At 45.1% G+C, this 27,098-nt stretch overlaps 1 protein-coding gene and 2 non-coding genes across 6 annotated transcripts; 2 read left to right on the top strand and 1 right to left on the bottom strand.

The window, feature by feature from the left end:
- Window positions 1–110: 110 nt before the first annotated feature.
- On the top strand, window positions 111–183 carry TRNAK-UUU (transfer RNA lysine (anticodon UUU)). The gene has a single exon. It is a non-coding gene; the product is annotated as a tRNA-Lys (tRNA).
- Window positions 184–376: 193 nt separating this feature from the next.
- TRNAK-UUU (transfer RNA lysine (anticodon UUU)) lies at window positions 377–449 on the bottom strand. Its single transcript has one exon. It is a non-coding gene; the product is annotated as a tRNA-Lys (tRNA).
- Window positions 450–891: 442 nt separating this feature from the next.
- On the top strand, window positions 892–24,440 carry MDM4 (MDM4 regulator of p53). 4 transcript variants are annotated; one of them, XM_054803510.1, is made up of 11 exons: window positions 892–1,084; window positions 5,937–6,043; window positions 8,672–8,746; window positions 10,192–10,325; window positions 10,792–10,841; window positions 13,726–13,787; window positions 14,554–14,650; window positions 16,015–16,175; window positions 16,727–16,861; window positions 17,624–17,704; window positions 19,180–24,440. In XM_054803510.1, exons 2-11 carry the CDS (start codon window positions 5,969–5,971, stop codon window positions 19,732–19,734), a joined length of 1,425 nt encoding a protein of 474 aa, XP_054659485.1. In that variant the 5' UTR covers window positions 892–1,084; window positions 5,937–5,968; the 3' UTR covers window positions 19,735–24,440. The 4 variants fall into 4 exon arrangements, with proteins under 4 accessions (XP_054659485.1, XP_054659488.1, XP_054659486.1 ...); XM_054803513.1 differs by lacking the exon at window positions 892–1,084 and adding an exon at window positions 3,738–4,068; XM_054803511.1 differs by lacking the exon at window positions 892–1,084 and adding an exon at window positions 3,738–4,072.
- Window positions 24,441–27,098: the final 2,658 nt, after the last annotated feature.

Below are 27,098 nucleotides of genomic sequence, written 5' to 3'. Positions count from 1 at the left end.
CGGAGTGTCCGTGGGGTGGGGGCTGTAGTGGGGGGCAGGCAGAAGGGAGCAGGCAGCCGTGCAGAGCGCGGGTAGCGCGATGTACAGGCAGAACAGGCAGCGTTGACAGAGCCCGGATAGCTCAGTCGGTAGAGCATCAGACTTTTAATCTGAGGGTCCAGGGTTCAAGTCCCTGTTCGGGCGATAAGTGTTTTTCCTTTTTTCTGACTATTTTTATTTTATTTTTTTTCTCTTAAAAGCCTTTTACACCCGCGGCAGGAGCGGCTCTTCCCGCTGGCGGGTCTCGGCTGTGCCTCCGGACAACTTTGGCAGGGAAACAAAAAAATAAAACAACCCACCCCAAAAAAACCCCACACCGAAGTGAAAAAAACAATTTCGCCCGAACAGGGACTTGAACCCTGGACCCTCAGATTAAAAGTCTGATGCTCTACCGACTGAGCTATCCGGGCTCTGCAGACAACGCCACCGGGCCTCTTCTATCAGCGCGCGCCGGCACGGGGGGAGCGCTGTGCTGCGAGCCGCGGCGGGGGGGCTCGCACCGGGCCGGGGGGCGGCACCGGGGGGCTTGTACCGGGCCGGGGAGGGGACGCAAGGCTGTACCGGCTGGGTAGAGGGAGCCATGGGAGGGCTGGCACTGGGGGTGTACAGCTCTGTGCCTTATTAAGCGGTTACGGCGTGGGGGCATCGCACCGGGCTGGCCGGGGGGGGGGGGGGGGCTGTACCGGGCCGGGGGGGGGGGCGGGGGGGGCTGTACCGGGCCGGCTGCACCGAGCCGGGGGCGCGCGTGCTCCGTCCTACAGCTCGGTCCTCCACCGCAGGGGGGGGCGGGCGCGCTCCCGCGCGGGGATCCCGTCCTCTCTAGGGACAACTTCCGGGGCGCTCTATGGCACGGCCCCGCCGGGCCGGGCGCCCCCGCGGAAGCGCCCGCGCAGCCATGTTGCCTACGAGGGGAAGTGGCGGCCCGGAGCCCCGCTAAGATGGAGGAGAGGAGCCCTCGGGGGGTGTAGGGGTGTCCCCCCACACACCCCAACCCCCCCCGACCCCGGGCTGCCGGGCGACCTGGGGCCCATGGAGCAGCTATAGGGTGAGCCCGGGGCTCGGGGGCCGAGCAGGCCCGGCCGGGGAGGGCGGCGGGGATCGGGGGTGAAGGCGGCTGAAGAGCCAAGAGCGAGGTGCGGTGGGGGGAGCCGGAGGTCCCGAGGCGGGGGCGGCAGGCAGCGGGTCCGGGGGCTGGGCCTGCGGTGCCGCGGGAGCCTCGTACGTGGCGTCTGGCACCGAGGGGGGCCGGTGCGCTTAGAGCCAGAGGAGCCGTTGTTGCGCGTTACCTCGGGAGCGTTTCTGCTCAAAAGTTGTATTAACGGGCAGAAAAAAAGCCCCCAATCGGTCAAGTCTCCAAACGTTCCCGTTCGGCTGAGGAAGCGGAGCGCCAGCAGCAGCAGCCCGCTGACCGCGGCCGAGCTGTGCGCCATTCCTTTGGCAGGGCCGGCGGGCTGCGTCCTCGGGAAGGCATGCTGCAGCAGCTAAACGCGCTTCCAGACTTTAAGTATTATTCTAATATTTCCTGCTGAACACTTTTAAGGACCTCTTGCTGTTGTCTGACAGCTTACGGTTTGCAGTTAGAGGATGTTTATACCATCTGTTCCAGTAATAAAACGACACGCAACAAGTGTTTCTGCGTTATTGCATCTTTTCCAGAGCACGCTTTCTGCTTTCTAATCTTTTGCATACCTGAGGGTCATCTGCAGCACTGCTAACTTCGGCAGCATTTAGAGTAGAAGTCTCAGAGAAGCACGCTGTGAGCAGACTACAGAGGAGAGCTGACGGGGGCTGTTTGTGCCACATGTCATCTTTCACACCATGACGTTAATCTTAAACCCCGCCATGCCTTTCCACGCCAAAACCCCGCCAGGGTCGGTGCAGTTTAACGGTTGGAAAGTCGCTGCTCTGCTCAGTGCAATATTAACAACAAGGAAGTATTTTCAAGGAGGGATTAATAACTCTGAGATCAGATGTGTAGTGTTTCACACTTAAATTCGTATCCCAGGTGCCTGCTTCTTCAGAAGCGTGCTGTGGAGTCTGTGCGGCAAAGGCATGAAACAGGACTTGGAGGGAATGCCTGTATATTTAGCAACTCTGTTAGTAGAGCAAAAGCACCCAGATGTTCAGCTATACATAGACTCATAAGTGAAACATCACACAGCTAATCCTGCTGAAGATGTGATTAAAATAGGGGTTTCTGCCATTTTTGACTGCTGAAAAAAAATAGGTGATTATTAGCTTCAGTTTGACTCATAAGTTGTAAAGTACTTGGCTCAACTCTGAAGTGAGAGGAACAGCACTTCAGGGTATTTATAGCCATTACCTAAAGAAGCTTGTTTTCATGATCTAATTACTTCTTGGTCCATGGTTGAATGCATTAAAACAGTGATTGGACAGTCCCTTAAGGAAATATCTGCTGCTGGGAAAAGCAACCCCAAGAAAAGCCCCATTTCATCTGTTAAAATAGAGGTAAACAGAGACAAGGGCGTGCATGGTGGGATGTGAGTGCTGCCCTGTTCCAGACATCAGCAGCAAATACTGTCATCAGCAGCTGATTTAGGGGAGATTTGCAGAGCAATTTGCCAGGGTGCCTTTAATTGAAACAATCAGTTTTGGTTTTCTTCCTACTTAACATGCTTTGCAATACAAATGTTGCATAACAGTTGTATTTGTTCACTACTAACCTTTATCAAGGGTTGGCTAATTTTGATGATTAGCAGACCTTTAGGGAACAGCACACAATTCATGGCAGATGCATCATGTCAGCAACAAAACTCAGGTGAAATTCAGAATTAAAATGGGGTTTGTATTAGAACATCTGCATTTTACTCCAGATCAGTTGCCAAAAAGGAACTATTTAAAATCGGTGGTTCAGCTAAATATTAAAAATAGTAGCCCTTGTGTCTCAAGCTTTGCCTTCTGCAAGCATCAAAAGCTGTGGTTTAGTGGGGTTTTGGTCTCTTAAGAAAAGGAACTTTTACTCACAGAACAGGCAGATGACTTGTTCCTGTAGTGTGCATGACCATATAAAGTATTCAAATGGAAAAAATTGTTATTTCATGACTATTTTGTGATTCATGGTTCCTCAGTCATTAGTCTGGTCCAGTGTCATTTTCTTTCATATGTGGCTGCAAAGCTACAGAGGGGAACAGCAGTAAGTTCACTGGTGCTTCTTTCAGTGGGCTGCAAATAAGTTTAGACACTTCAAGGTTGTGGGCTAAAATATTTGGCATATAATAGGTGGAAAAATAGACTTGCAGGGGAAGTTAAATAAGGCTCACTGAGCAAGAAGCTTCTCAGTTTTCTAGGAATTTCCACCATTTGTGTTTCTGGCCAGCCTCTGTACAGAGGGTGGTAACAAGTGAGATTTTCTGTCTTGGCAGGACAGTGCCTGGTGGCTGCTTCCATAAATCCTGTATCTGCAGCCTAGACATGTTTTAGAGCTTGCGTGCTTGGGAAGATAGCATTTAGTAATCCCAAGATTAATTTCTAATTAAAGGCATTAAGTTTGATTCTTACTATTACTAAAGAAAAATACAATTGATCTGTAAAGACTGGAGGCAAGGCACTAACTTGCCTGCCTTTCTGTAATAAAGCCAGTATCGAAACAGTTAAAGTGATCTTTAGTTGACTCTTAACCCAGGGGTAGCAGAGTCCTTTTCCAGGAATGCAGGGTGGAGAGGAAATCCAGTGCTTTCTCCCATTCTGGCTGTTTTTTCACACCAACTCAAGCTCTTTATCAGAAGCTGATGTATTTAGCGACTCCCCTTTCCTGACCAGATGAGTTGGACGCAGGAGCGGTTTTTGAAAGAGCAACTCAGAGCTCAGAGCATCAGCAGGACCGGGAGCCCAGCCAGGCACAGCAGAGCTCCTGGGGAGGCTTCACTGAGCACCCTCCAGGGCTGCTGGAATTGTTCTCCTGCACAAGGACCTGCACATTCTCCTTGGCAGGAGCAAAGGGACTGTCTGGGAAACTGAGGCAGCAGCTGGGCCATCCTAGTGACACTCCTTATAGCAGAGAGGTTCAAGGTTGGTAAGTTTGTCTGCAGGTAGTACAAAGTACAGCTTGGCTTGGAAAGGGTAAAGGATCCTGTAGGCAGTTTGTGTTACAACGTGTTTGCATTATCGAGTAGAAACCTTAGTTAAAATTTAAGACGCTGATAACATGGAATTGGTTTTAGCTGTTATAAGTCACTTATTTCAAGTTACAATCTAGATCTGATCACTATCAATGTTATTTACCAAACTTTAACATTTGATATGCTTTAATCAAGCTTTCTTAAATATTTAGAGATATGTTTGATCTTTGGGAATGATTTTATTCCTCATAGCGCCTTACTTCAGAGAAATGTAATGCTGTAAGAAATATCAGAAGCCTCTAACAATGCCATTTTAATAGATGGGGCAGGGGAGGGATAGAACAGTTACCAGTGGTCAGTAACTTGGATTGGTGCTAAAGCTCAGATTTGTCATTACTGAGGTTTCTGCGCTGCCTGCTAGATAGATGTTCAACCTGTTTTGTCTGCATCTAAAATAGTTGGTTACATTCCTCAAGCATAAGTCTGGTTATTTTGCTAGTATTCACTTTTTGATGTGGCTAATCATACTGGCTTACATTCTTTACAACTGATGTAGTAACAAGTTCATTTACTATATCTGGAAAATTCTGTGAAAGACAATTTAGATATTGCTTTGAAAATTTTTGGCTTCATGTTTTCAAGTCTAATTTAATCTTCTGTATGGATTAAAAGTTGACACTTGTTCCAGATTCTACACAGTAAAAACTTTCCCAAAGTTGCATCTACATAGGCAAATTCAGGAGCCAGTCTTTTTAGTTCATCTGATGCTTTAGCCTGAAGTTTACCAAAACAGCAGTTGCAGGGCTTGTTTCCATATTGCCTGCAGAAGTGCAGCCAGATTGACATCGAAATGGAGTTTTTATTGTAATTAGGTCCAGGGACACTGCAGTTTTACAGTTATATTGATCTGAGCTTTAGTGCTGAGACTGAGGTCAAGACTTAAGTTCCTTCTCCAGCAGGTTCAAGTTACTTTTTTTCAGTGCCCAGTTAACTTACACCATCCTTTCTTTTTAAATATAAAGAGGTTTTTAAACCTGTTGCATATGTTAGATTAAACCGGATTGTGCTGTGAACATGAGTCATTACAGATCATTCTGCATATGAAGCTGTGCTCTTTGGGTGGATACTGAAACTGATAGGGCTTGACAAATTCAAATAGCTGCAGGATTTCCCCTTTTGTTCCTTTCCAGGAAGGCATCATTTCACCTGCTCACCCAGTAATGCTGTTAAAGTTGGTAATTTATAGCCTGCATCTAGTCATTTGGGATGAAGACTGCAGCAGCTTTAACATGTTTTCAGCTCTTAGAAAAGCAGGTGGGGAATGTGTTGATCGTTGCCATCAGCACTGACTGCTCCTCCTTTTGGGCAATCAGGGGGTTGCTGTCTTGTAAAGATTTCCACTGTGGTTGGTTCTGACTCAGCTTCTCTCCCCCCCGCCCCTCCCGACTCGAGGATTTCACCACGTTAAAAGTTTGCCAGTGGCCCGATGGAGACTGGCAGGTCCCCAAGTTCCTCACCACACTCTTGCCACTCCTAGAGATGGCAAGAGTCAAAGCACCCTCAGTGCCACAGCAGGTCTGTCCCAGTTGGTCTCACATGGCTGTTTGTCAGGCACTGGGCAGCTGGACGCAGCTCAGTAGGACAAAGCAGATCAGTTTGGGCAGAGCAGGCAAGGGGCACAGTAATGTTAGCATTATACAGCAGTCTTGCTGTATGCACACAAGGCTAATTTTAAACATTGGTTTCCTGAAGCTTCTAAGAAGTGGAAGTGGTTAAGGGTTTCTCAGGTTAACTGGTACACGAAACTTGTCTTTACAGGTTTGTGCTGTAAACAGCTAATCACTGCCACAATGACATCTTCAAGCTCTGCCCAGCATCCAGCAGCTGAGAATGCCTGCAGAATCACACTTGGACAAGTTAACCAGGTAATTATCCTTCCCACTTATCTCAGTAATTTCTTCCATCAAATCAAAGCTCTCCAAGTACATTTAAGTAAGAAGAATTTAGCCTGATGGAGTAGGGCTTTTATCCTGAGGAGTTGTGTTAGCCTTCACTATCAGATCAATGATTTATGAACATTTTAAAGGAGGAGGAAGGAAAAAAGTAGTTAAAACTGGCTACACAAGAAGTTGTATAATGCATGTTTTTGTGCTGGACCTATACTTGAAGAATTCCACATACAGCTTTCTTCCTAGTGCAGGACTCTGACAGTTGTATTGGAGCTTTGTAACCTTGTAATGCATCCCTGTGCCTTTTCTGGAGTCAGGTAGGTATTGAACATGTAGTACTCTAGTTATTGACTATTCCTAGAGCATCCCTGGAACAAGAAGTAGTTGTAGCTGCGAGCCAAGGTCAATGTGGCCAGTGTGTGGTTTAAGTATAGTAGTCTGGCTCTGTCACATCATGTTGGTAGCCAGTTAGAGAAGAGAAGTTTGCAAACAATAACTGGAGAACTCTGGTCTAAAAAGCAGGAAGGTTTCTCTAAGACAGGCATCCAGCCTCCCAGAGCCAATTCATTGCAAAAAGCTTTCACACAATATGAGGGGATGTGGCAGGAGTGGAAATAAGCTGATGGGAAGTAAAGACATCCTCCCATTTGGGGCTTATTTTAGAAGCTTTGAAATGTAGCCAAGTCCTGTGCAGAATTGATGTATATGCTTATTTATTCAACTCACTCTGCGTGAAGAAATAAGTAAATAGGCTCTGATATTAGTAGCAAAATATTGATTGTCAACACTCAGTGTCCTATGCAGTGTGGAATAAACACTTCCATTTTGGCTGTACTGTAATAGCTAAGGGCCCATTTTAAAATGATCAAGCTAACTAGGTTGGTTCTTTAATCAGAAGGAGATGCATAAGAAGTTACTTCAAAACCCATTTGAGAGCGGTCATTAGAGAAAGGAATGAATGCAAACACATAATTTCATCTTATTAAAAATCATGTGCTGATACAAGCACTTATTTCAGTTGTGCTAAGCTTTTTTCTAGTGAAAAAGCTGTTCTTGAGAAAGAGACTTGGAGCTGGACACAAACTGTTCTGTTTCTTGAAAAGGCATTTAACAAACATAATAATGAGAAAACAGGCAGACCAGACACATTCACAGAAGAGATTAATTTTTTTTACAGTATTAGAAAACAATAGAACAAATACCATGCCAAGATACTGTCAGCTGGGTGACAAATTATATTTATGACAAGCAACCAAAAATCACCTTTCCTTACCTCGTGTGGGAATAATGGTGCTGCAGCTCTAGCTGTCTCTTGAGGAGATATTGTAGAGCTTCCTTTCCTCTGGAAGAGAATTAGAGATTGCAATTGCATTTATATAGGCAGAAAGGAAGGGTGGGTATGAGACCCAGCTGAACCCACCTAGCTTTGATAGGTGAAGGCCTTTCCTAGCTAGCACAGATTACATGTCTTGAGAGCATAAGGCTTGTCAAAGTGTAGGGGAGACAGCAGTGTGCATCGTGTACTGAGGACTGGACTTTCCATCCTGTGACAGATTGAAATATCTTGTTTATTAGCATCTGATGGATAAGGAGAACGGAGGAAGAGATTCAGTGTGGGAAACGTCTGTTAGTATCTAATACTGTACGCAATTGTGTAGCATTCAGAGAACAGTGAGGGCTTTCTGATATTTTTAGGGAACACAAGGCATCAGATCATGTGGCACTCTCCTAGGAATTGTTAAAATTCTTGTGGAATAGATGAAGTAGCAACGTAGGGGGAAAGCAGCTATTTAAAACTTGCTACTGTTTTATATAGCATCATCTGTCTCATCTGCTACTCAAAGCTGCTTGAGTGTGTGGGTGAAACGTAAAGGGATTATGGAGCAATTGCATCGTTCCCAGAGTGCTTTATATTTGATATAATAAAGATTTTGGTCGATGAGTGAGATCCACAGAAAGTGCAGGTTGTGATCCTTGGTGTTAATTAACCACACCTTGTGTTGAATGCAGCCTTATTATTACGTGCCTGTTCATGGATCCTAATAAATACATACTCCTAAGGTCTGCACAGAGCAGACCCGGTTTGGTCACTGCACTAATTGAGAAAATTCAGGCATGCTGCTCTTGAAGTGGCAATCTGAATGCACCCTCATTGCTCCTAAATATATGACTCAGTACATTTGGTTAGTCACTGCCTAGGACTGCATACCAAGGGTCTGAGTTTCCAGTCTTCCCTCACAGGATGAATGACATCAAAATTAATGGAACAATGTGAGTGATTAAAGCCTTTAGAGCTGGCTGCCCAAGTTCCTTTTCTTTTTTTTTTGTCTTACACTTGAGTCAGAATGATTGTGCTGATTTTCAGTCCTTCTAACTTCTTTTTAAGCATTTGTCTGTGCAGATTACTTGTAAGAAAAGAATACCAGCCTCCAGGAGGTTAGCCTGAGGCAAGCAGTGTTTCCCCATACTTCCAACTCACACCAGAGTTTGTCAGCTCTGTGCTTGGCATGACAGTCTTGACTTGGGCAACTTGGGTTTGTTAGCCGTCCCAGGGTGACGTGCTTTCTGTCATTCAAAACAAAACTCTTGTGCTTTGTGTTTTAGGTGCGACCCAAATTGCCGCTTCTGAAGATTCTGCAGGCTGCAGGTGCCCAAGGTGAAACCTTCACACTGAAAGAGGTGGGAACAGTTTCTGGGCACCGAAACTGTGCCTGTCACTGGTTGTTTGGGACAAATGGCTCTTTGTGGGAAGGGATGGGATTGGCTTCTAATTTTTGTGTACTTTGAAGCCCTATCTGCAAAATAGGGATACCTTACATGCAGGGCTGTTGTAATTTGGTTGATTGTAAATTGTCTTGAGAGCCCCCCTGGGGAATTGGAATAGGAGTGTGAAATATTAAAGAAAATTGTCCTGGAAAACCAGAAACTTCTTTAGAGAAAGGAGAGATGGGATAGCCACATTCCTGAGAGCGTGTAGGAGATTCTGTTTCATTGTCCTGCTCTCTGCTCAGTGCATGAAAGCCTTAAAAATAAAATTCTAGTTGATATTTTTCTTTAACTTTCCTTTGAAATGGCTTGTCAGCTAAACCTAAGAGACCCTGTGAATCCATTTATTTTAAGATTAAAATGCAATATGTGTACAAGATTAAAAAAATGACACTGACTGTGATTTACAAGAGTACCCTGTCTGCAAAGAATTAAATGCAGTGGTTTTTCATTATGAATGTGTCAAATATTCCTGCAGAGCCCTGTGACTTATTTTAAACACTTATGCATTTAAATAACTTATTTAGCTTCTAAAAATTTTTGCAAAAACAAATTGAATGGTTTAAATGGGGGGAGTTGAGTATTAAATGCAGGTTACTTGTATAGATTAACATTTTAAGGCAGTTAAGTCAGGTTTTTCTGCAGTGAATGGAATGCTGTTAGCAACTTTTTGGTGACACTCTCATTCGGGAGGGTCACTTTGGTGGGTAATGGGGTGTGGAACCTGCCTGTATTGTGCTTGATGCACTTAGTTTTTTCTTCTTGTACTCTGGATTCCTCACTGTAGCTGGCAGTGTCCGCTGGCTCTCAGAGGATGTTTCCTCTCCATCCTTCTTTGTGATACTAATGCACTTATTTTTGCATCTTGCAAACTGTCTCCTGAGGGACAGCACTGTAGCTTGTGGTCATCCTTTAGTAGTAGCTTATGCTTTTAACTGGGGATACCTTCTGCCTCCTCCCCACCCATTTCCTTCTCTTCTTTACTCTGAGCTGAACAGCAGCAGTCTCCATTTGCAGCTCTCACTGAGGGAGACTGCCCAGATAAAAGTGTTATCACCGATGTCGTGTTTCATTTTAGTGTGGGATAGCAGAGCAACTTCTTTTTATCCATCTTCAACTCGGTTTTCCTTCTTGTCAAGGGTTAATAGTTACAAACCTTATAGCAGTACGGTAAAACATAACTCCCTTGGTTTGGAGGCACCGACAAATTGCAGATGCGCATAATAGGCTGGTACTATGTGACTCGCACGGTATAGGGTTGCAAGAGGCAACTCTCATAAACTAAAGCAAATTTCCAGGATCTTTGGTGGTTTGGTTTCAACTGCAGATATGGCTAATGGTATGTTATGTATTCACAGGTTATGCATTACCTAGGACAGTATATAATGGTGAGGCAGCTATATGACAAAAGGCAACAGCACATGGTCTATTGTGGAGGAGATCAGCTAGGAGAACTGCTGGGACTGGAGAGCTTCTCTGTAAAAGATCCAAGGTAGGAAAAAGTGACCTTTAATGTATGTTGTATTATAGAAGTTGCTGAGACAGGAGACTCTTGGTGTCAATGTTTCTGTTCACTGTCACCTAAACCTCCGTGAATACCAAGCGGCCTGCTCAGTGGCTTATTGCTAATGCATTTGACAAGTTTGACTTTAGCGCCTAAGTTCCGAAGAGCCAGTTCTGAATGGTCCAGGCAGTGAGCTGCTTGAGGTGACATCTTTCCCCCCTTTTATTTCTGCATCTTCTCAAGCCCTTGATGTCACATTTAAGTGAAAATCTTAATCCTTCAGCTAAGTTCTGAGCTAGACTTCTCTGTTGCAAGCATCTAGGAGTGGCAAAAAACCCCCACTGCAGTTTCCAGTGTCTCTCTGGATAATAAAAGAGAATTTCTGTCCTTGGTTTAAAAGGGTAATGCTGTTCGGTTTTGTGAGCATACTCAGCTGTTGCCTTCTTTCCCACAGCCCAGTCTATGACATGTTGAAACGGAACCTGACTTCTGCTGCAATGGCAGGTAGGTTTGTCACAGAATGGGCAAGTATATTCAATATAATGTTGATGTAACTTGGGTAAGTAATGATATTCAGAAAAGAGAAATGTTTCCGAAGTTTTGACAAACTGCTTATGAAGGCTTTGACAAGACAATCTCTTTGAGTATGTGTCTTTTCTGTGTGTCCACCATCCGTAGCTGTGATATGAAATCAGTTAGCTGTTTAAGTAACGTGGCTGCCTATAACCAATGGCCAAACCTCGGAGCAGCAGACACACTGGAAGCATGCTGACAGAGCTAAATACTGTGGCTGTACAAATCAACGTGGCTGAAGTATCCCGTCCAAATCATTATTGATTTCTCAGTCTTTTCTCAGTTTCAAAGCATGCTACGACTTCTCGCTCTCACCTTGTTTTATACTTGCATGGTCTTGAGACTGACTGTAAGAGTGCTGGAAACCCAGCCTAGTTCTGCAAGCCAAAGAGAACTGCACTCTAATTGAACACTTGAACCTTTAAAGGTCACTGTTACTTTCCCAGCTCGTAAGAGAAATCAAATCTATCTGCATCAAAAGTCCTTCAGTCATAAATTAAAATTTATTCTTAAATTAATCTCAGCTGATGGCTGGTAATCTTGATTTGAAAAAGAAAAAATTCTGATGAAACTACAAGTGTGCAAATCATGAAGGAGCTGCACCGGGAGAGTTGTGGAGTCTTGTGCCGTACGTCCTGGGGTGTCTAAGCAGATAATATGGACTTAGTTCTTCATAAGGGCTTAGTCTATTTTTGCACACGTACATAAAAGCTTGTGCAAATTTAGAAACTGAGAAAACATGGCCCTAAACTGCTTAGTCCTCTGCTTTGAGCCATGTATTGGTGTCTCCGAGGTCCCCCTCCTTTCTCCATTTTATATAGAAGAATCTTACTAAGTGGACTCTCATCTAAACACGTTACCTACAGAATAACTGTGTGAGTGCCGTTTCCCTCGCTGGTGATGCCCTGGCCTCTTTCCTGTAGGCAGTGTATGTGGAGAGCAAAGGATCCCAGCGAAACACTCTCTCCTCTGCTGCTCTGTCCCCTTCTACTTGGTGTGTGCACGTGGCTGGGTGTGTGTGCCTGGGTGTGCATGTATGGTCCACTCATGGTGTAACCATTTTTAAACCTGCCAGAGGAAATACAGTTCCTTTAGGGAGATGATCACTGAGTTATACCACCGTGTCTGCATGTGTATGTGTGTGTGACTATAAAACGAAACAAGCTTGGCAGACCAGACCTTTGATGAATACATAGTGAGGATGACTCTAGGTATTGTTTTTGCTTCATCACAACACAGGAATAACTAGAAGTGCCATAGGGCTTAAAGAGGTCTTCGTGTCTCGTGTTTTGTAATAGCTGCTCGTATTCATTAGCCACATCAGTGCTTATCAGCACATCATTTTGCAGCTTATCTCAGCCACTTCTTTAAAGTACGCTTGTAGAAAGAAAAGTGACTGCAGTACATCTGGGTAATAAAGTCTAAGCTCTTGCACAGTACTGTTTATCAGATGGTGTCCTTGCTTGGCCAACTTTCACTCAAGTATGACTCATGAGGTGTATTTAGGAACACCTCACTTCAGGGACATTTTGTGTTCAGTTTCTAGTCTATGTTGGCTTGGAAAAAGGAAGCCTTCCAATAAGTGGAGTGTCTTTTCATGCAGTGTTTAAGGCTAGTTTGAGTTATTTATAAAGTGTTAGAAGGGTAGGTCTTTACCTCTTCTAATGCCCCTGCAGAGCCAAAGAAATTATGGATGAGCCAATTGGCTTCTGTTTTCCTTCAGGTATTAAATAATCAGTGACTGCAGGAGCTGTAGGGTGGTGGAAGGGAAGAAAGGAAAGCTGAACTAATGCACGGAGGGCAAAGAATGTGGGATAGAGCCGTGTCATTTTGTGGTCCTGTGTTTTGGTCCATTTTATGGACCCCTTTCTGATCCACTTTTCTGCCTATAGCAGCAGTTTTCAGTGTCTTTATCTCAGTGCCATGATTCATGCTGTGAATCGGAGTGTTCATGTCTGCCTGGCAGTCAGCAGGGAATTTCTCTGCTAAATTAAAAGGGGAGCAAGCAGGAGCCATCCCTGCATCTTTTGTTCTCTAGCAGGTCATTCTGTTTAAAGAGTAGACTTCCTAAGTGCAGCTCTCCTATTATGTAGAAAGATTTCTGTTAATTTGATCTTGCTATTTAGGTTGGCCTTTTAATTAACTGTTGGGGCCAGCGTAATCGTCTGGATTAAATTTTGTTATGGATGTGTACACAGTTACCCAGGAAAGAGCTTACTGTGCATGGAATTTTCCCTTCTTTAGTCTAGTCATTGTTCTTCATGCCCACACCCTTTAAGAAAGGCAATTTTCCTATCTCAGCCTAAGCTGAAAGACACGGGTGTCCTCAGGTATTTATAAAAATCTTACTCTTCTCTGTTCACCTTCTTCAGCATGGACCTGATCCAGCCTTCAGGTGAGAGTCCCCATGCTCTGTTGTTGCTCTGGGTTTCTGCTTCCATGCAGACCTCTTGTGTAAAGGACGTAGAGCTTGCGACGGCAGGACAGCCTGTAGGGAAAAGAATAGTTTTTCACATTGGGAAGAAGGTTCTTGTATGCTGTGAGGTTTCATCAAGCTTCATCTCCGAGGAGGCACAGACTCTGTATTCCATAGGTGAATGCCTTCATGTGTACCTAGCAAAGCCTAGGGAATACTGGAGTAATGCCTCTCTAGGAGATAGCCAGCTCTCTAAGGAAGAAAGGGCTCTGTTTCTCTTAAAGGGTTACGTAGAGGTCTGCCAAGCCTGGCTCGTTGGTTGCTTGCTGAAGACCCTCTGTGTTGTGAGAATGGTTATTACCAGGGAAGGTTTTTTCTTTTGTTTTACCTGCCATCTAGATGCTGCACAGAATCTCGCAAAGGAACAGAGCGTCGATAAGCCAAGCCAAGACCAGCTGAAGGTAAACCCACTGCCTGGTGGTTTCTTTTGTTGTACAGAGTGCCCCTTCTCTGTACCTGTGCATGGTGGACTGCCAGAACTTTGTGCTGCTTGGCTGCCAGGTCCTCACCTTCCTGAAAAGTTCTCGGAGTCCACAGAGCAGGGACAGAGTGACCCTTCTCTGTTCTCTTCATAACAGAGTGCCAGTCTCTGAGCGCGTTTCTCTGGGGTGTAGCACTTCTAGTCCTCAGTTCCTCCAGCGTGCTCTGTATTTTCATGTCTTTCCCCCCTCTCTCCCATCCCCTCTCCGAGTAGGAATTGCCAAATAATTAAGCTTTCTAAAATGCGTGAACGAGTTTTGTGTTTAGTAGGATTGTTTTCAGAAGCTTTCAGGCAGAATCTGAAACCTAGGAAAAATCTTTGCACATTCAAACTTGTTTCCAGGTATATTTTGGGATTAAGGTAGTCTGATCCGGGAGGTGTCTGTTCACATTGGGGGCCAGAGAGTCACATAGATCACAGTATTACCGCATTAAAGATGGCAACTTTTGGACTTTTGCCAATCTTAAGATTTTTCCTAGGTTGCAAGTATATTGTTTGTGCTGATTACAGATGCATTAGCCTTCTTAAAGGGTTAATAGTGTGTAGTTTTTGTTCAGAAACTTTCATTTCTCTTCATAACTTCTTGGTCTTGTACTGCAGCTGGTGACTCAGAATAGAAGTGCTACATCCCCTTGTCCCTATAAGCTCTGATGGACTAACATCTGCTTTTTCCTTCCTTCGTGCAGTTTAGCCGTCAAGAAGGTTCCGACACTGGCATCATGGAGGGTGAAAGCAATGCTTCTGCTTTGTCTACCTCAGAGCAAAAATGTGAGAATTATGAAGGTGAGTGGAGCTTTTCTGCAGTACCACAATGTGTACGAGCTCTTCTGCTCCTTCTCCATTGTGACACATTGAGCTCTGCATCAGCCAAATGCTGGAGGAGTGTGTTGGGAGACAAATAAAAACCTGTCGTGGAATATAATCTTTAAAAACCATCGTTTTATGCTAAAGATTGAGAGAACCGCAAAGTTCGCCAAAGGTATTTTATGATAGATGTGTTTTCTAGCTTGGATATTTGGTCTCATAAATAAACAAACCTTGAATAAAAAGGCAGGTTAAGCCCCAAAAGCACATCTGTCACTAAACAATGCCATGAAAAATCTTACAGACCTTGCTGAAGGGTATTTTAAATGCTGAAATTATCCTTGTATCTATTTATCTTCCCAAGGGACTCTCTCCTCTGATTACATAGAACACAGCCTGAGCAGTTTACAGTCATTACCTGCAAACCAAACGGGGAACTGAATAACAATGGAATTTTTTTTTCTATCCAGCTTAAGTGTAATACAGCTCCTTCATATTTAGACATTTCCTTTGGTTTAACGTCTGGGGATTTCTTGCTGGTTCACTCATATGGATTTCTGATGTTATGGAAGCAATTTTCCTGTTTTTCTACTTTCTATTCTCACGTCGTTCTCATATCAAGGAACCTAATTTGTAAACCCAAATCTTCTTTGCAAGTGCGGGTATTTCCAGATCACATGAGAGCAGAAGATATTTTCCTGGCTGCATGTACAAAGGAGGTAGAAACAGTCCTTGTCTGTGCCTTTGAAACTCCTGGCACTGAAGAGAGAGAGATTCAAGGTTATCTTGAAATTCAGACTGCTGAGTTTAGGATCATAGACTAAACTGCACAGGCTAAAACGGAGGCTGAAGTGTGGGGTTAAGGAGGACGGATTCTTTCCTTCCTGCTTCCTATTTTAAGCCTGGTTTCAGAATTCAGGAGCTCCCATCACTGGAAATTTGAACCGAATTCAAACCAGTTCTTTCTGCATCTTAAGTCACTCAAGAAATCCACTCAGCGTTGACTTGGGTAGAGCTCTGAAAGAAGTGTTTGTGTTTCTGTATTGAGTCTTAAGGTAAAGCTAAAGAGAATCTGTACCGTTATAGAGACACTGGGATGCTTCTCTGACCTCTAATGGCTGTGCAGTGACTATTTTGCCACGTTCACTTGGGTAGATACACGAGTACAGACGTGCGGCAGGTCTAACATCCCAGTACACTCATACAAACCCCAAAGCTCTTGGCAGTAACTGGCTGTAAGGAGCAAGACAGATTTCTAAAATCAGATGGGGCCAAATTTTTCTCTGCTAGTCTCTTAAATAATGTAGGTGTGGCATGACTTAGATTCTACTTGGCTCTTACAGACAAAGACTTAATAGAAAACCTCTCTAAAAGCAAGAAGCCTAAACTGGACCTAGTGTTTGAGGAATGGGATGTAGCTGGTCTTCCATGGTGGTTTTTAGGCAACCTCAGAAGCAATTACAAGTCCAGAAGTAATGGATCAACAGATATTCAGACTAACCAGGTGTGTAGACATTTTAAATAGGTGCGCTGTATTCTTTTCCTCTCCTCTTTTGGGTTCCAAGTAAATAAAATATTCTTGTTCTTTCTTTCCCCTTCCCACTCCAGGATTTTCAGCCTCTCCCTTGTGTGTTCCTGTCCCAGCCTTTCACATCAGGTGGTTGGTTACCTTTAGTGTTCTTAAATAACCCAGGCGCTCTCTGAAGGCTGTGTTCAGCCATTGGAGGTCCTTCTGCACTCCAGAGCAGTGGTCGTATTTCAGGAGTTGCCCCTCTTCTGGGTTGAAAGTTGCTGTTGCAGATGGCTGTAGCGTGGTGGCCAGCTGCTATATGGCCAGCTGGCAAGGGGAATAAGTGTAGTGTTGCTTGTAAGAAGGGGTGTCTTTGTGAGAGTAGAGAGCTGCCCCTTTCTCTCCCAGGGGTGACTGGAGAAGCTCAGAAGGCTCTTAGTGAGGAGAAGGGGAGAGGCATCCGCTGTGGTGATGGTCGCGGTGCTGGTACTTCTGCTGCTGCTAACCTGAGCACTAAGTGGTGTCTTCTGTTTCTTCTCCAACAGGACATAGACACTGCCATTGTTTCGGATACTACTGATGACTTGTGGTTCCTCAACGAATGCCCGTCAGATCAGAGCAGTGCTGCAGTCAAGGTGGAAACGCTTGACTGTGAGGAAGTGAAAGAAGGTGACAAAAAGGTACCTCTTCAGACAGCCACAGTGCGTGTGTTCCACAGGTTGGCCTTCGTTAATTGATCTTGTGGAAGTGCAAAATCCTTTGATTTTCATCTGCCTTTTGGTGCTGTGCTGGTTTGGGAGGAGCTAGACGTATAATTGTCCAGAGTTTAAACTGTGTTTGGAAAAGACTGTCACCATTCCATACATGGGGTGATAGCTTTGCTGTGTAGTCAGTCTGCTTGGGTGTTGGTTTAAATGCATGTATTTTCAAGGCAAACGTAATTTAAAATTAATTAAAACTCCAGCAGCAACTTTACTGTATTTCTAGCCAATATCTGCAAGATTAATAAATGAAAAGTCTCGAAGAGGAAAATCTCAGTTTATGTTGTGTTAGCATTCAGTGTAAGATAGGCTGAGTCTGCTAGCTGAGGTGGTAGGAGGATCAGTCACAAGAGTAATTATTCAAAGGTGTGTTAGAAGGGTTGAGTTCATGATTTCTTCCATGGAACTTAGTAGGACTGTTCAGATGTGTCTGTGTTTGTAGTTACATGATTCTTGTGTGCATCAGAGAGAGGTATGAGTTGACCAAAGGAGTATCGCCCAGCGATAGTTACTGACAACAGTCTGGAATAGATATTGTACATAAAATGGCTTTTCATTCACTTGTAGAAATAATTTAATTATCACGGCGATTATATAGTCATTTTAGTTTTGATGTACAGTGCCAGGCACATCATAATACAGATTATTGCACCTGTCTAACAATGTTTCCACTCTTTCCAGGTGACCGAGGATGCATGTTTGCATGACTTGGAGGATTCTCAGTGCTTAAGTGATGACACAGATACAGAAGCTGCTTCTGAGGTCAGTGTTCCTTGCTTGGGGTGTGCTGCATCCCAGCTGTAGTTGGAAAAACTTGTCCTACAGCTACTACTGGTTGTGGTAGGAAAAGCTGATTCTTGTATGGGTTTCAAAGGCCAAGAAAAGCAAAAAAATCAAGCAAAAAATCCTTTTTTGTAACCTGTGTGAAGGAACGTTGTGTCGGGCTCTGTTAAATTCTAAACTGGATGGGCATTGAGCGCTGGCAGCCCATGAGTGCTCTGACCAAGTGTCTCTCTTGGCCACAGAGAGATTAGGTCCTCAGTTTCCAGCATGGTCAGTTTAATTCTATATGAAGTTAGTATTAACAATATCCATGCATGTTTTAATAAGGTTAATTCTGTATTGTCCTCTGAAAGGAAATCTGGAGTATAGTCTTTGGCAGAGATTCGCAAATATACAGTAAGCACTTTGTAATCACTGAAGTGCTCATACTAAAAAAAAAAATCTCATTAGTGGAAATATCTGTGTCAGGATCAGGGTTCCACTGAGTCCTGGGTATCCAGGCCTGCTCTGAAGCTGTCACTTGTTTTGTGGTAGTCTCTGGGATGAGAAGAGAATCCACTTCTCACCTAACCCCGTATTTCTGAGCTACTTGTATGGTCTTTGTCAGGAGGAGGGCCTGCATATCTGCTGGTGTAATGTCTTTGCCCTTGCAGTGCCTCTCTGAGGGCAGACCACAGCTCTTTTCCCTGTTTAAATGAAAAAACAAGGTGGCAAGAGAGAACAAGCAGTAATTACTGGGCTGTCACCCCTCCCCACTACCCCATTCCTCTTCTGAATTCCCTCATGATAGATATTGAGAGACATCAAATTTGTGTTCTTCCATCTGTCCCTTTTTGCTCCCAATCCTGCAGGCTGCCTTTTGAGGTTTTGTTGTAAGTCAGCAAAAGTGTATCGTGATACTCTTTGCAGCTGATGGCACCCAAATTTTTTAGCATAATTTTCTAGCCTCTGCATGCTCGACAAATTAAGACGTCCCTGGCATCGGACAGCTGAATCATAGCTCTGAACTTGGGCAGCTCTTGCCCTTGCTATGTGGGGTAATTAAGTAAGCCACTATTATTTGTGCAGATTCAACAGATGCTAAGTGATTAGTGAGTCTGGGAAGTATATTCCTGACTGATTCCAGGAGCTCTACCCTTGACTTTAGTATGAGATACTGAAAATTCAATAAACTTGAGAACATTGTATTCTTCCAGAGTGCTGAAGGCTGAGAGGAAGGAAGGACAGGTTTTAATGCTTAAGGGATCTGCGTCTGTAGAACGCAGAGGGGTAGTAAAATTCTCTTTAGGCTTTCTGAGGTGCTGATAATCAAACTAGCAATCATGCATTCACAAGCTTATACTTGGTAATAAATGTCCTTTTTTTGATGAAGCTTCTTTGCTGCTTTTCCTCTGTAGAGGAAACGAGTCGTATGCAAGAATACACTGACTTGCTACTGTTTTTGTCTGCCTCAGGACTGCTGGCAATGCACCAAATGCAAGAAATTTAACTCTCCAGGCAAACGGTACTGTTACCGCTGCTGGGCCTTACGGAAGGACTGGTACTCAGATTGTCCCAAACTGGCTCATTCTCTTTCTCTGTCCAACATTGAGGCTATGCAAAACAAAAATGATGATGAAGGGATAGATGTCCCAGACTGCCGAAGGACTATTTCTGCTCCAGTTGGCCAACCCAAAGACCTGTACGTGGTAGAAAACAAATCACGTGTAGATCCCTGCAGCTCTATTGAATCTTTGGATTTGGCACGAGAATGTGAAAGCAAGGAGTCTCTGTTGCATTTCACTGAGCATAAAAAGGAGGAAGAAATACAGTCTTTAGAGAGTATAAAAAAATTACTGAATCCTTGCTTCTTATGCCATCACAGACCACGGGATGGGAATATTGTCCATGGAAGAACTGCTCACCTTGTGGCCTGTTTCAGGTGTGCAAAGATGCTGAAGAAAAAGAGATCACCTTGCCCGGTGTGCAGGAAAGAAATTGAGATGGTGATCAGGATCTTTATGGGGTAGTTGTGCCAGTTTGGGCCTTCTCCACCAAAAGGTAGCACCCAGGTTTTCTTGCACTCACACAAACGCTAACTTCAGAGCTCAGCCAGTGAATACCAAAGAGAATTAAGCTTCAAACCTGAGCAAGAACACTGAGGAATTCTCTGCATTAAATGAAGCAGCGTCTGCTTTTCGATATCCATTGAAATTCAAGCCCATAGGGAGCAGGGAGTGACCGGCACGTTGGTATCAATGCCTTAGCTTTGAAATTGTCTAAATCTTCTCATTTCGGTTCAGCGATGTCACTAGGATTCTCTGTTCTGACAGCTGGTCCTTGCAGAAAGCAAGTTTTGGAAGGAGTTAACAACTTTGGCTGTTGGAGTGGTGTTCTCCAGTAAGTCAAACCCTGTGCAATGCCTTCTGAGGGGGGAGTCTGTGTCTGAGACATATATATGCAGGGGTGGGAAAGGGGGTGGGAGGGAAGGGTAGACCGACGTGTTTGCAATTTAGATAAGCCATTTCTCCAAGAATCTGTTCTCCTGAGGGCACTGAGAAGTAAATAACCTGGTTTCTGAATTATTTTGGTTTTCTTTAACGTAGGTTTGTTAGATAAGGTGAAGGTCCTCTTGCTCCCAGACTTGAAATAAGTCCTCCCAAACTTTTAATCTGTAGCTGTCTCAGGTCACATATCAGATCGCAAAAGAACAGGGTGTTATACTTTGTTATCGGATCTTTTAATTTCTGTTGATTCTTTTTTTCATTTAAATACAGTTCTATGTCACCTTGCATAGCTTTGATGAAGCCTGTCCAACGTTAGCTCAGAATCTGGTCTGCCAGCTGGATTAACTCATAACAGCTGTGTGCATCTTTGGGGATGTTCTCATAGCTCTGTGCTTACAGCACTATTGCAGCTTCTACCTGCCTCATCTCTTCAGGCCAGTTTAGATTGCAGATGCTCACTTTAGAGTGCGATGTGGCTTTAAAGACAGGATATGGGCCTTTGAGTGGAAAAAAATAATTCCTGTAAAGCACCAATTGCAGCTGGTTAGTCCATGGGCTGTGCTTGGTGTTAGTTTTTTTAATTTTAATTTTCTTTCCCTGTGCTTTAACGCTTCAGATCTGTTTGCCGCATTTACGTTGTCCTTCAGAGCTATGCATGGTTGCTCTACTGGCTGTTAAAACTCAGCTAGAACTTGCAGTTTAAAACCATCTAACCCTTTTCTGAGATCATATCCTAGAGTGTGCTCAGATCTTCCTCAGCCTTCCCATTCTCCAGGGCTTTGGAGGGCCTGCATCATGGAGCAGTAGCAATAGTACCTTCACCTTTCACGTATACAGCCATTTGAATTCAGTACAGTGCGTAGAATAAACCCTGTTTTGTCATCATCTCTGTAATTCCCCCTCTAGTCTAGGAAGTACACCCGAAGACAAAAAAAAAAAAAAAAAAAAAAAGATGGTAGTGCTCATACAGCCCTGCAGCCACACGAGTGGAAGGGCCCAGCAAACTGCGATGGTCAAATTTGTTTCCCTGCAAAGATACCAGAGTAGATGCTATATGCAGATCCACTTTATATTTTTGCATAGTATTGCAATTATTTCTGTGTTGGCTATAATTTAGACTATTATTGTTGGCTGTTATTTACAGTTTTATTTTAAAAATTGGAGGACAACCATCTGGAGTTTTGGTGCACTATCTGTAAGTCCGTGGGAATCAATCCACATGAAAAGGTGACTTACTGCTCTCTTAACTAAAGAGCTGTTAAATTGCTGGCGATGCACTTTAATCATGCTAAGATCAGCAGCGTTACCGCCTGGAATCACCGAAGGGGGTTCCTGCCGGGTAGTTTCTTTCCTTTTCAGGTAGTTTCTTTCCTTTTCAGGTAGTTTCTTTCCTTTTAAGTGTCTAGAGTTCAACAGGGTGCATTGTGGCACTTCTGAATACTGTGAATTCCCCCTCGCCTCAATTACGTCTAAGAACAAAATGTTTTGCTAAAAGCCGTTTTACTGAATTGTTCAGATCTGGCTGCACTGAAAAACATGTAATTTGTGTTGACCAGAAAAAAAAAAAAGAGTTTAAGTTCCAGTAATGGGGTTGAATAGCCCTACCAAAATCCTGCTGAGATTTGTGTGCAGCTTCCGTTATTAAATGAAAATTGTTGTCACTGTGGCAGTTTGTGATAAAAAGCAAATCTGCACGTTAACTTTCAGTGTAACGATCTCTGTGACTTCTTGTTCAGTATAACCGTGGTGTTTACAACATGCATTTGCCAAGTTCTTAATTATTTTTAACTGAAATAGTTAGTGGACCTAAGATACCACAATGTTACAGTTGATTTTCCTTCCTATAGAAGAATAAGCTATTGCAGTGCAACCACATTGTGTGTAGCTGTAACTGCCCAGGTTGTAGCTGGGGCTTGGAGGGAGGAGGGGAGTTTTGGTGCAGGAGAAGGGGAGAAGAATGTTTTATTTCTTTAACTTAAGCCTAGGTATAAACAAGTAGCAACCTACCAAGAACTGCTCTTCTGACACTTTAGGAAATGCAGACGTGAGATATGGATTGAAGAACGAGCTCAAAGCATTCAGCTGCAATACTTACGTTGCATTGCAGATGAGATGTTGGCCAGGCGGTGCTATTACTTTCCTTTTTACAGATGTAACAGTTCATGTGGAGTCCTAATTCAGAAACCTGTTTTTTGAAGAAGCTGAGCATTTACCTAAGATTGGTGTGAACTCAGGTTCTCTGAATTGTTGTCTCATAGCGGATCACGCCACTTCTCTCTTACAGTGGTTTTACTATTAAGTGCAATATGAGAGAAAAGGGCCTTGGTAATCCTTAGCAGTCATTGCTGCATGCCTACTAGGAAAAGTGTTGAGTGCAGCTGTCTTTCGATGCCCAGACTAAAAAGATTTATGTTTCACTGCTTTTTTTCCCTTTGGTGATATTGCTTGCTGTTCCTTGAAAACCTACTGAAGTCTCACTAGCACAAGTGTACCTGTAGGTCAGGTTTCATTTACTAGATCTCTCAGCCAGAAGTTTTGGCACCAGTTATCCCTGTGTAGTGCCGTTCAGCACATTATAGTGTGAAACCATATGTACATGTAAAGTCTGTATTGGCAGCCAGAGGTACACACTTTGCATTTACTCCTGAAAGTCTTTCCAGTTTAAGTCCCTCTTCTCAGTTACTCTCAGCGACTCTCATTTACTGACATACCCAGCACATCAGCCATTGCTTCAGCTCTCTCTCCAAAAAAATCTCAACGTCCCTCCTCTGCCAAGATGTATTAGCAAGCCAATTTTACGCTAAACAACACTGCTATGTGAATTACAAAGATAATTTAGAGCAACCCTCCAGAGTGCTTATTTTTTTCTGAATGGTGGGTTTTTTCAAGACAGCTATGAACCTTCTGCCTTTGTTACACATTTATTATGGTGCATGACTGCGATGGAAACCATAATGCAGCTTGGCAGGGTCAGCTCCATCCTTCTATGTCCAACGTGCTACTGAGAAACTGTCCTTGCAGAGAAGAAGTGGCTGTTGGACAAATGGAAGTAGAAATGGAGTAGAAACTGAGCGTCTCAAAGCCCATCGGGGTAGCTTGCTTTTGCCTGCTCACACTCTGCTTGTTCTGAGCTTTGTCTTCCAGTCCTGGAAGAAAAACCAAAATGCTCTCACTAGAGGCCTTCAGTGAAGGCTGACCATGTTGGAATGTACTGTGATTAAGTGACTGAAGAAAGAGCTGAGCACGCTGGTCTCCATTCTGTCTTTGTCCGTAATCTGAGCAAGGAACTCCCTGAGTCCTGTGCATGTTCTTTGGCCACCTAGCCATTGGCAAGGAGCATCAGGATCCTTGAAAAGGAGATACTACGAGGCTGTTCTGTCAAGAGCAAGAATGAGACCCACAAATGATACAGGGGTGACAAGCTGTGCATTTGGAACAGCTCCGGAAGCATGGATGACCTTCAGACAGCAGCTTTTCTGCTCTGGAAATCCTTCGTTTATCTGTCCACGATGGCTGGAATTTTCCTCGCTCCTTTGAAAACAAGTGAGACTCTGCTTGTGACTACATGATAGTGTCTGGCCAGCAAAACAGTCAGCTGTCGCAAGCTGGGTTACACATCCCATCAACTTGCTCTCTGCACCTTATTGTTATTAATACAGGCAGCTGTAGTGATTGCAGTCCTGGGTTTCTGTGCTGTTTTGGCCTGGTAATGTGCACTTGCTGCCCACACATCTGCGTGGACACCCCGCGCCTACCACGCTGAGCAAGTGCTTCACCAAGATTTAGCCACTGAGCTTGCAATGATCTTCAGAGTCTCCGACTCCTAGAAGACTCTCAGAATCAGTCAAACACACAAAGGTAGCAGAAACGCGTACCTCTGGCAAAGATAAAGTCTTGCTGTTCTGGAAAGAATGATTTCCTGATGGCTCTCCCCAGCACCCATCCCTGCAGCCTGTTGTTCCCAGATAGATTTTTCTTGTTTAGAACAACTCTGCGTCGCAATGCACACCCACACAGTCACTGCAGTAACAAGCAGGAGTGCTTGCTAAACATCTGTGTGTTTGCACTATTTAAAAAAAGGCACGTATCACAAAATTGATGACCTGTTTTTGTGTTCTGAACATAATGAATTTAATTAAATTGAGTGCATTCTATGATAATGTAGGTTTATTTTTTCATTTGTACTGCATTTTGGGAAAAACCTTTAAGTAAAGACCTCTTACCAGTTATGCAGCCTGTGATTTTCCTCTGTGTCCGCCTTTCCGGGGGGAGAGACCTCCCATCCCTCCCAGGACAGCTCTGCCCTGCAGTTGAGGGGGGAGGCTGTAGCACAAACCTCTGTTTGCAAAAGCCGGCAGGAATGGCAGCAGGGGAACGGCTTGGGCTTCGTCTCCTGAGCCAGCTTGAAAAAGCACTTGTCGTTGCTTTTAAGCTGGTTCCCCAGTCCCGTTGCCACCAAAGGCTGTAGCCACTCCAGGTTCCTAGGAGGGACATCCACCACCTCATTGGCCTGTGGTAGTGCCAGGAGGTTTCTTAGCTCTTCTCCAGCTGGTTTTATGCCGCTCGCTCTGCGTGTGGGATGGAAGCAGCCCTGGCGAAGGCAGCGTGCACCCACTGCACCCCGGCGTGCGGAGCTCCGGGCAGGCAGCTCACTAGAGGGCACCCGCCGGCTGCGCACAGCATGGAGCTGGCAGCTCTCTCCTTGCCTCCAGGCTGTACAGACCCAGCCTTTAGGGTGGCATAAATAGGTTGTGCTGAGGGACACCAGTCCCATGGTTGGGGTTTGGCTTTCCTTAATTTGCCTCTTGGTTTACGGTGCTGGTTGGAGATCCGCAGGCTGCACGTCATCCGGAGGAAAGACACATGAGCTCGCTCTGCTCTTTTGTGTTCTAAACTAGCCCCACACATGCCCAGCAGTGATTTATCACTAGTTGCTTGCCAAGGAGGAGATGCTGCTTTGTAACGAAGAGCATCTTGATTGCTTTGTAGGAAAACAATAAAACCTCCTGCGGTGTCGAACAGGAGAACCAGAGCTGGTTCCCCCACCCCGACACGAGTGGGGCAGAGTTGGGTGTGTTTGTGCTCCTGCCCAGCTGCCCCTGCTTGTTTCTACATCAGTTTAGGTAGGGCTGGTGTCCAGGATCACCCGTCTGTCGGCAGACGGCTGGCTTGCACCCAGCAGCCATCTCCATTCTGTCCTGCAGCAGCAAGCAGACTTGCTGGTAACCTCTGCCAGTCTTCAAACCTGCAGGGAAATTCCTGGCTCTGCCCCCGCAGTCCTCTGTCCGTGTAACCTTTCCTTGCACCCTGCCAACAAAACCGCCCTGTCCCAACGTGCAGCGTGACGCAGAGCATCTGCGTCGGCTCCGTTTGCCAGGGGCTGTGTTGTGCTGGTGAGACCCCCTCCTCGCTCTGCCCACCCTGGCCGTACAGCAGCTCTGCCAGCAGCAGGCAAAACGAATCCTCCCAGCTCTAACAGAATTAAGGGAGTTGGAGTGAGGTGGCGTTGCTCACCTCTGAATCTGACTTCTTAGCGGGAGGCTGGCCAGATGCACGCTGCACAGGGACGGCTGTTCATCTCATACGGGAAACAACAGCATTTCATCTTCCTCGCAGGTGCAACCACGGTGTGTTTCTGTGGGGAAGAAACACTAGTCTGTATCTTAGAAAATAAAAGATCCTTTTTTGCTGTAGCCTGTCGAGTAGCCAGAGCTTGGTATTCCAGCCCTGCTCAGCTTCTGCCCTTTGAAGTCCCTCCACCTCACCGTGCCTCTTTTTTTCTCTCATCTTTTGTATAAAGTGATTATTTTGGGGCAGCGTTTGTGGCACTGCCAAACTCCCGTAAGCAGTTGCAGGTCTGTGCAGGAGCACCCTCTAAACCCTGTGCTCTTCAGGCAGTTTATTTGCATCAGGCCGGATTCTGCTCTCTGTTACCCCAAGGCAGAGGAGGAGGAAGTGCTGCTGGCTCCCAGCAACAGCCTCGCTTCATCGAAACGCCTTGCCCGGAATTGTCAGTGACCCAAACGTCGACGTTGGGGGGAAAATAAAAGCTCTCTGAACCCCAGCCTTTTGGTCGGGAGCCACACTGCCACTGTCACAGCCACCAGTACAGGCTGGGGGACCCCTGAGGGTCTGGTTGGGGTCTCCAGCTGGAGCCCACTGGGGCCAGGAGCAGGCGGTGCAACACCTCGCCAGCAAAGCAGGATCAGCACCGCAGGTGTGAGCTGCCGCTGCACAAAAACCAGGGTGGTTTTAAGGAAGAAACGCAGCTTTTAGCAGCTAAAACCTCATTAATTTGAGGATTGGAATGGCCACACAATTGGAAACTGGGATCACAGTCCCAGCGGCGGGTCTGAATGGGAATTAAAAGGAACCAGCGTGAGACCCCGAGTTGATGGGGTCTGGGGAAGCGGAGGGAAGCGCTGCAGGGGCCGAGCCAGCTCCTGCACAAAGGATGGGGGGCTCTTAGATCCACACATACCTTTTGTTTCTGGAGAGCCAGACCAGCCTCTCTACGCTTTGCCTTTGCAGCTCTGTTTAACGAGGCAGCGGTGCGCTACCTCGGAGAGGAGCGGAGCCCTGATGTCCGCCGAGCGCTTGCTCTTTCCCTGCACAGCACCAGAGACGTCCCTGTGCCGCAGCATCCTCTAGTTCAGCCAGTGGTAAATCGGGAAGGATTATTTACCGGAGTGATTTAGTGAGATGCTTTAAATGGCAAGTAAATGTTTGCATATTGCTTTGAGCGTGGGAACAGCTTTACAAGTGCTAGCTATTGTTGTTTTGCTTTGGAAACCATGTTCTCCTTAAAATCAGTATCATAAAGAAGAATGCATGAGCAAGCCGGTTAACTTGCTACAATACTCTCGTTATCGCCATTAGCAGAGGGG

Source organism: Grus americana, chromosome 25 (assembly GCF_028858705.1).
Source record: "Grus americana isolate bGruAme1 chromosome 25, bGruAme1.mat, whole genome shotgun sequence".
Taxonomy (NCBI): domain Eukaryota; kingdom Metazoa; phylum Chordata; class Aves; order Gruiformes; family Gruidae; genus Grus; species Grus americana.
Note: the sequence above shows the minus strand (reverse complement) of the source record. Positions and strands in the feature narration are given on the sequence as shown.

Excerpts from the sequence above, each read along its gene's own strand:
- MDM4 (XM_054803509.1), top strand. The coding sequence starts at position 13,284 with ATGGACCTGATCCAGCCTTCAGGTGAGAGTCCCCATGCTCTGTTGTTG. Across the intron at positions 14,651-16,014 it reads AAAATGTGAGAATTATGAAG|ACAAAGACTTAATAGAAAAC; the intron begins GTGAGTGGAGCT and ends TGGCTCTTACAG. Across the intron at positions 16,176-16,726 it reads CAGATATTCAGACTAACCAG|GACATAGACACTGCCATTGT; the intron begins GTGTGTAGACAT and ends CTTCTCCAACAG.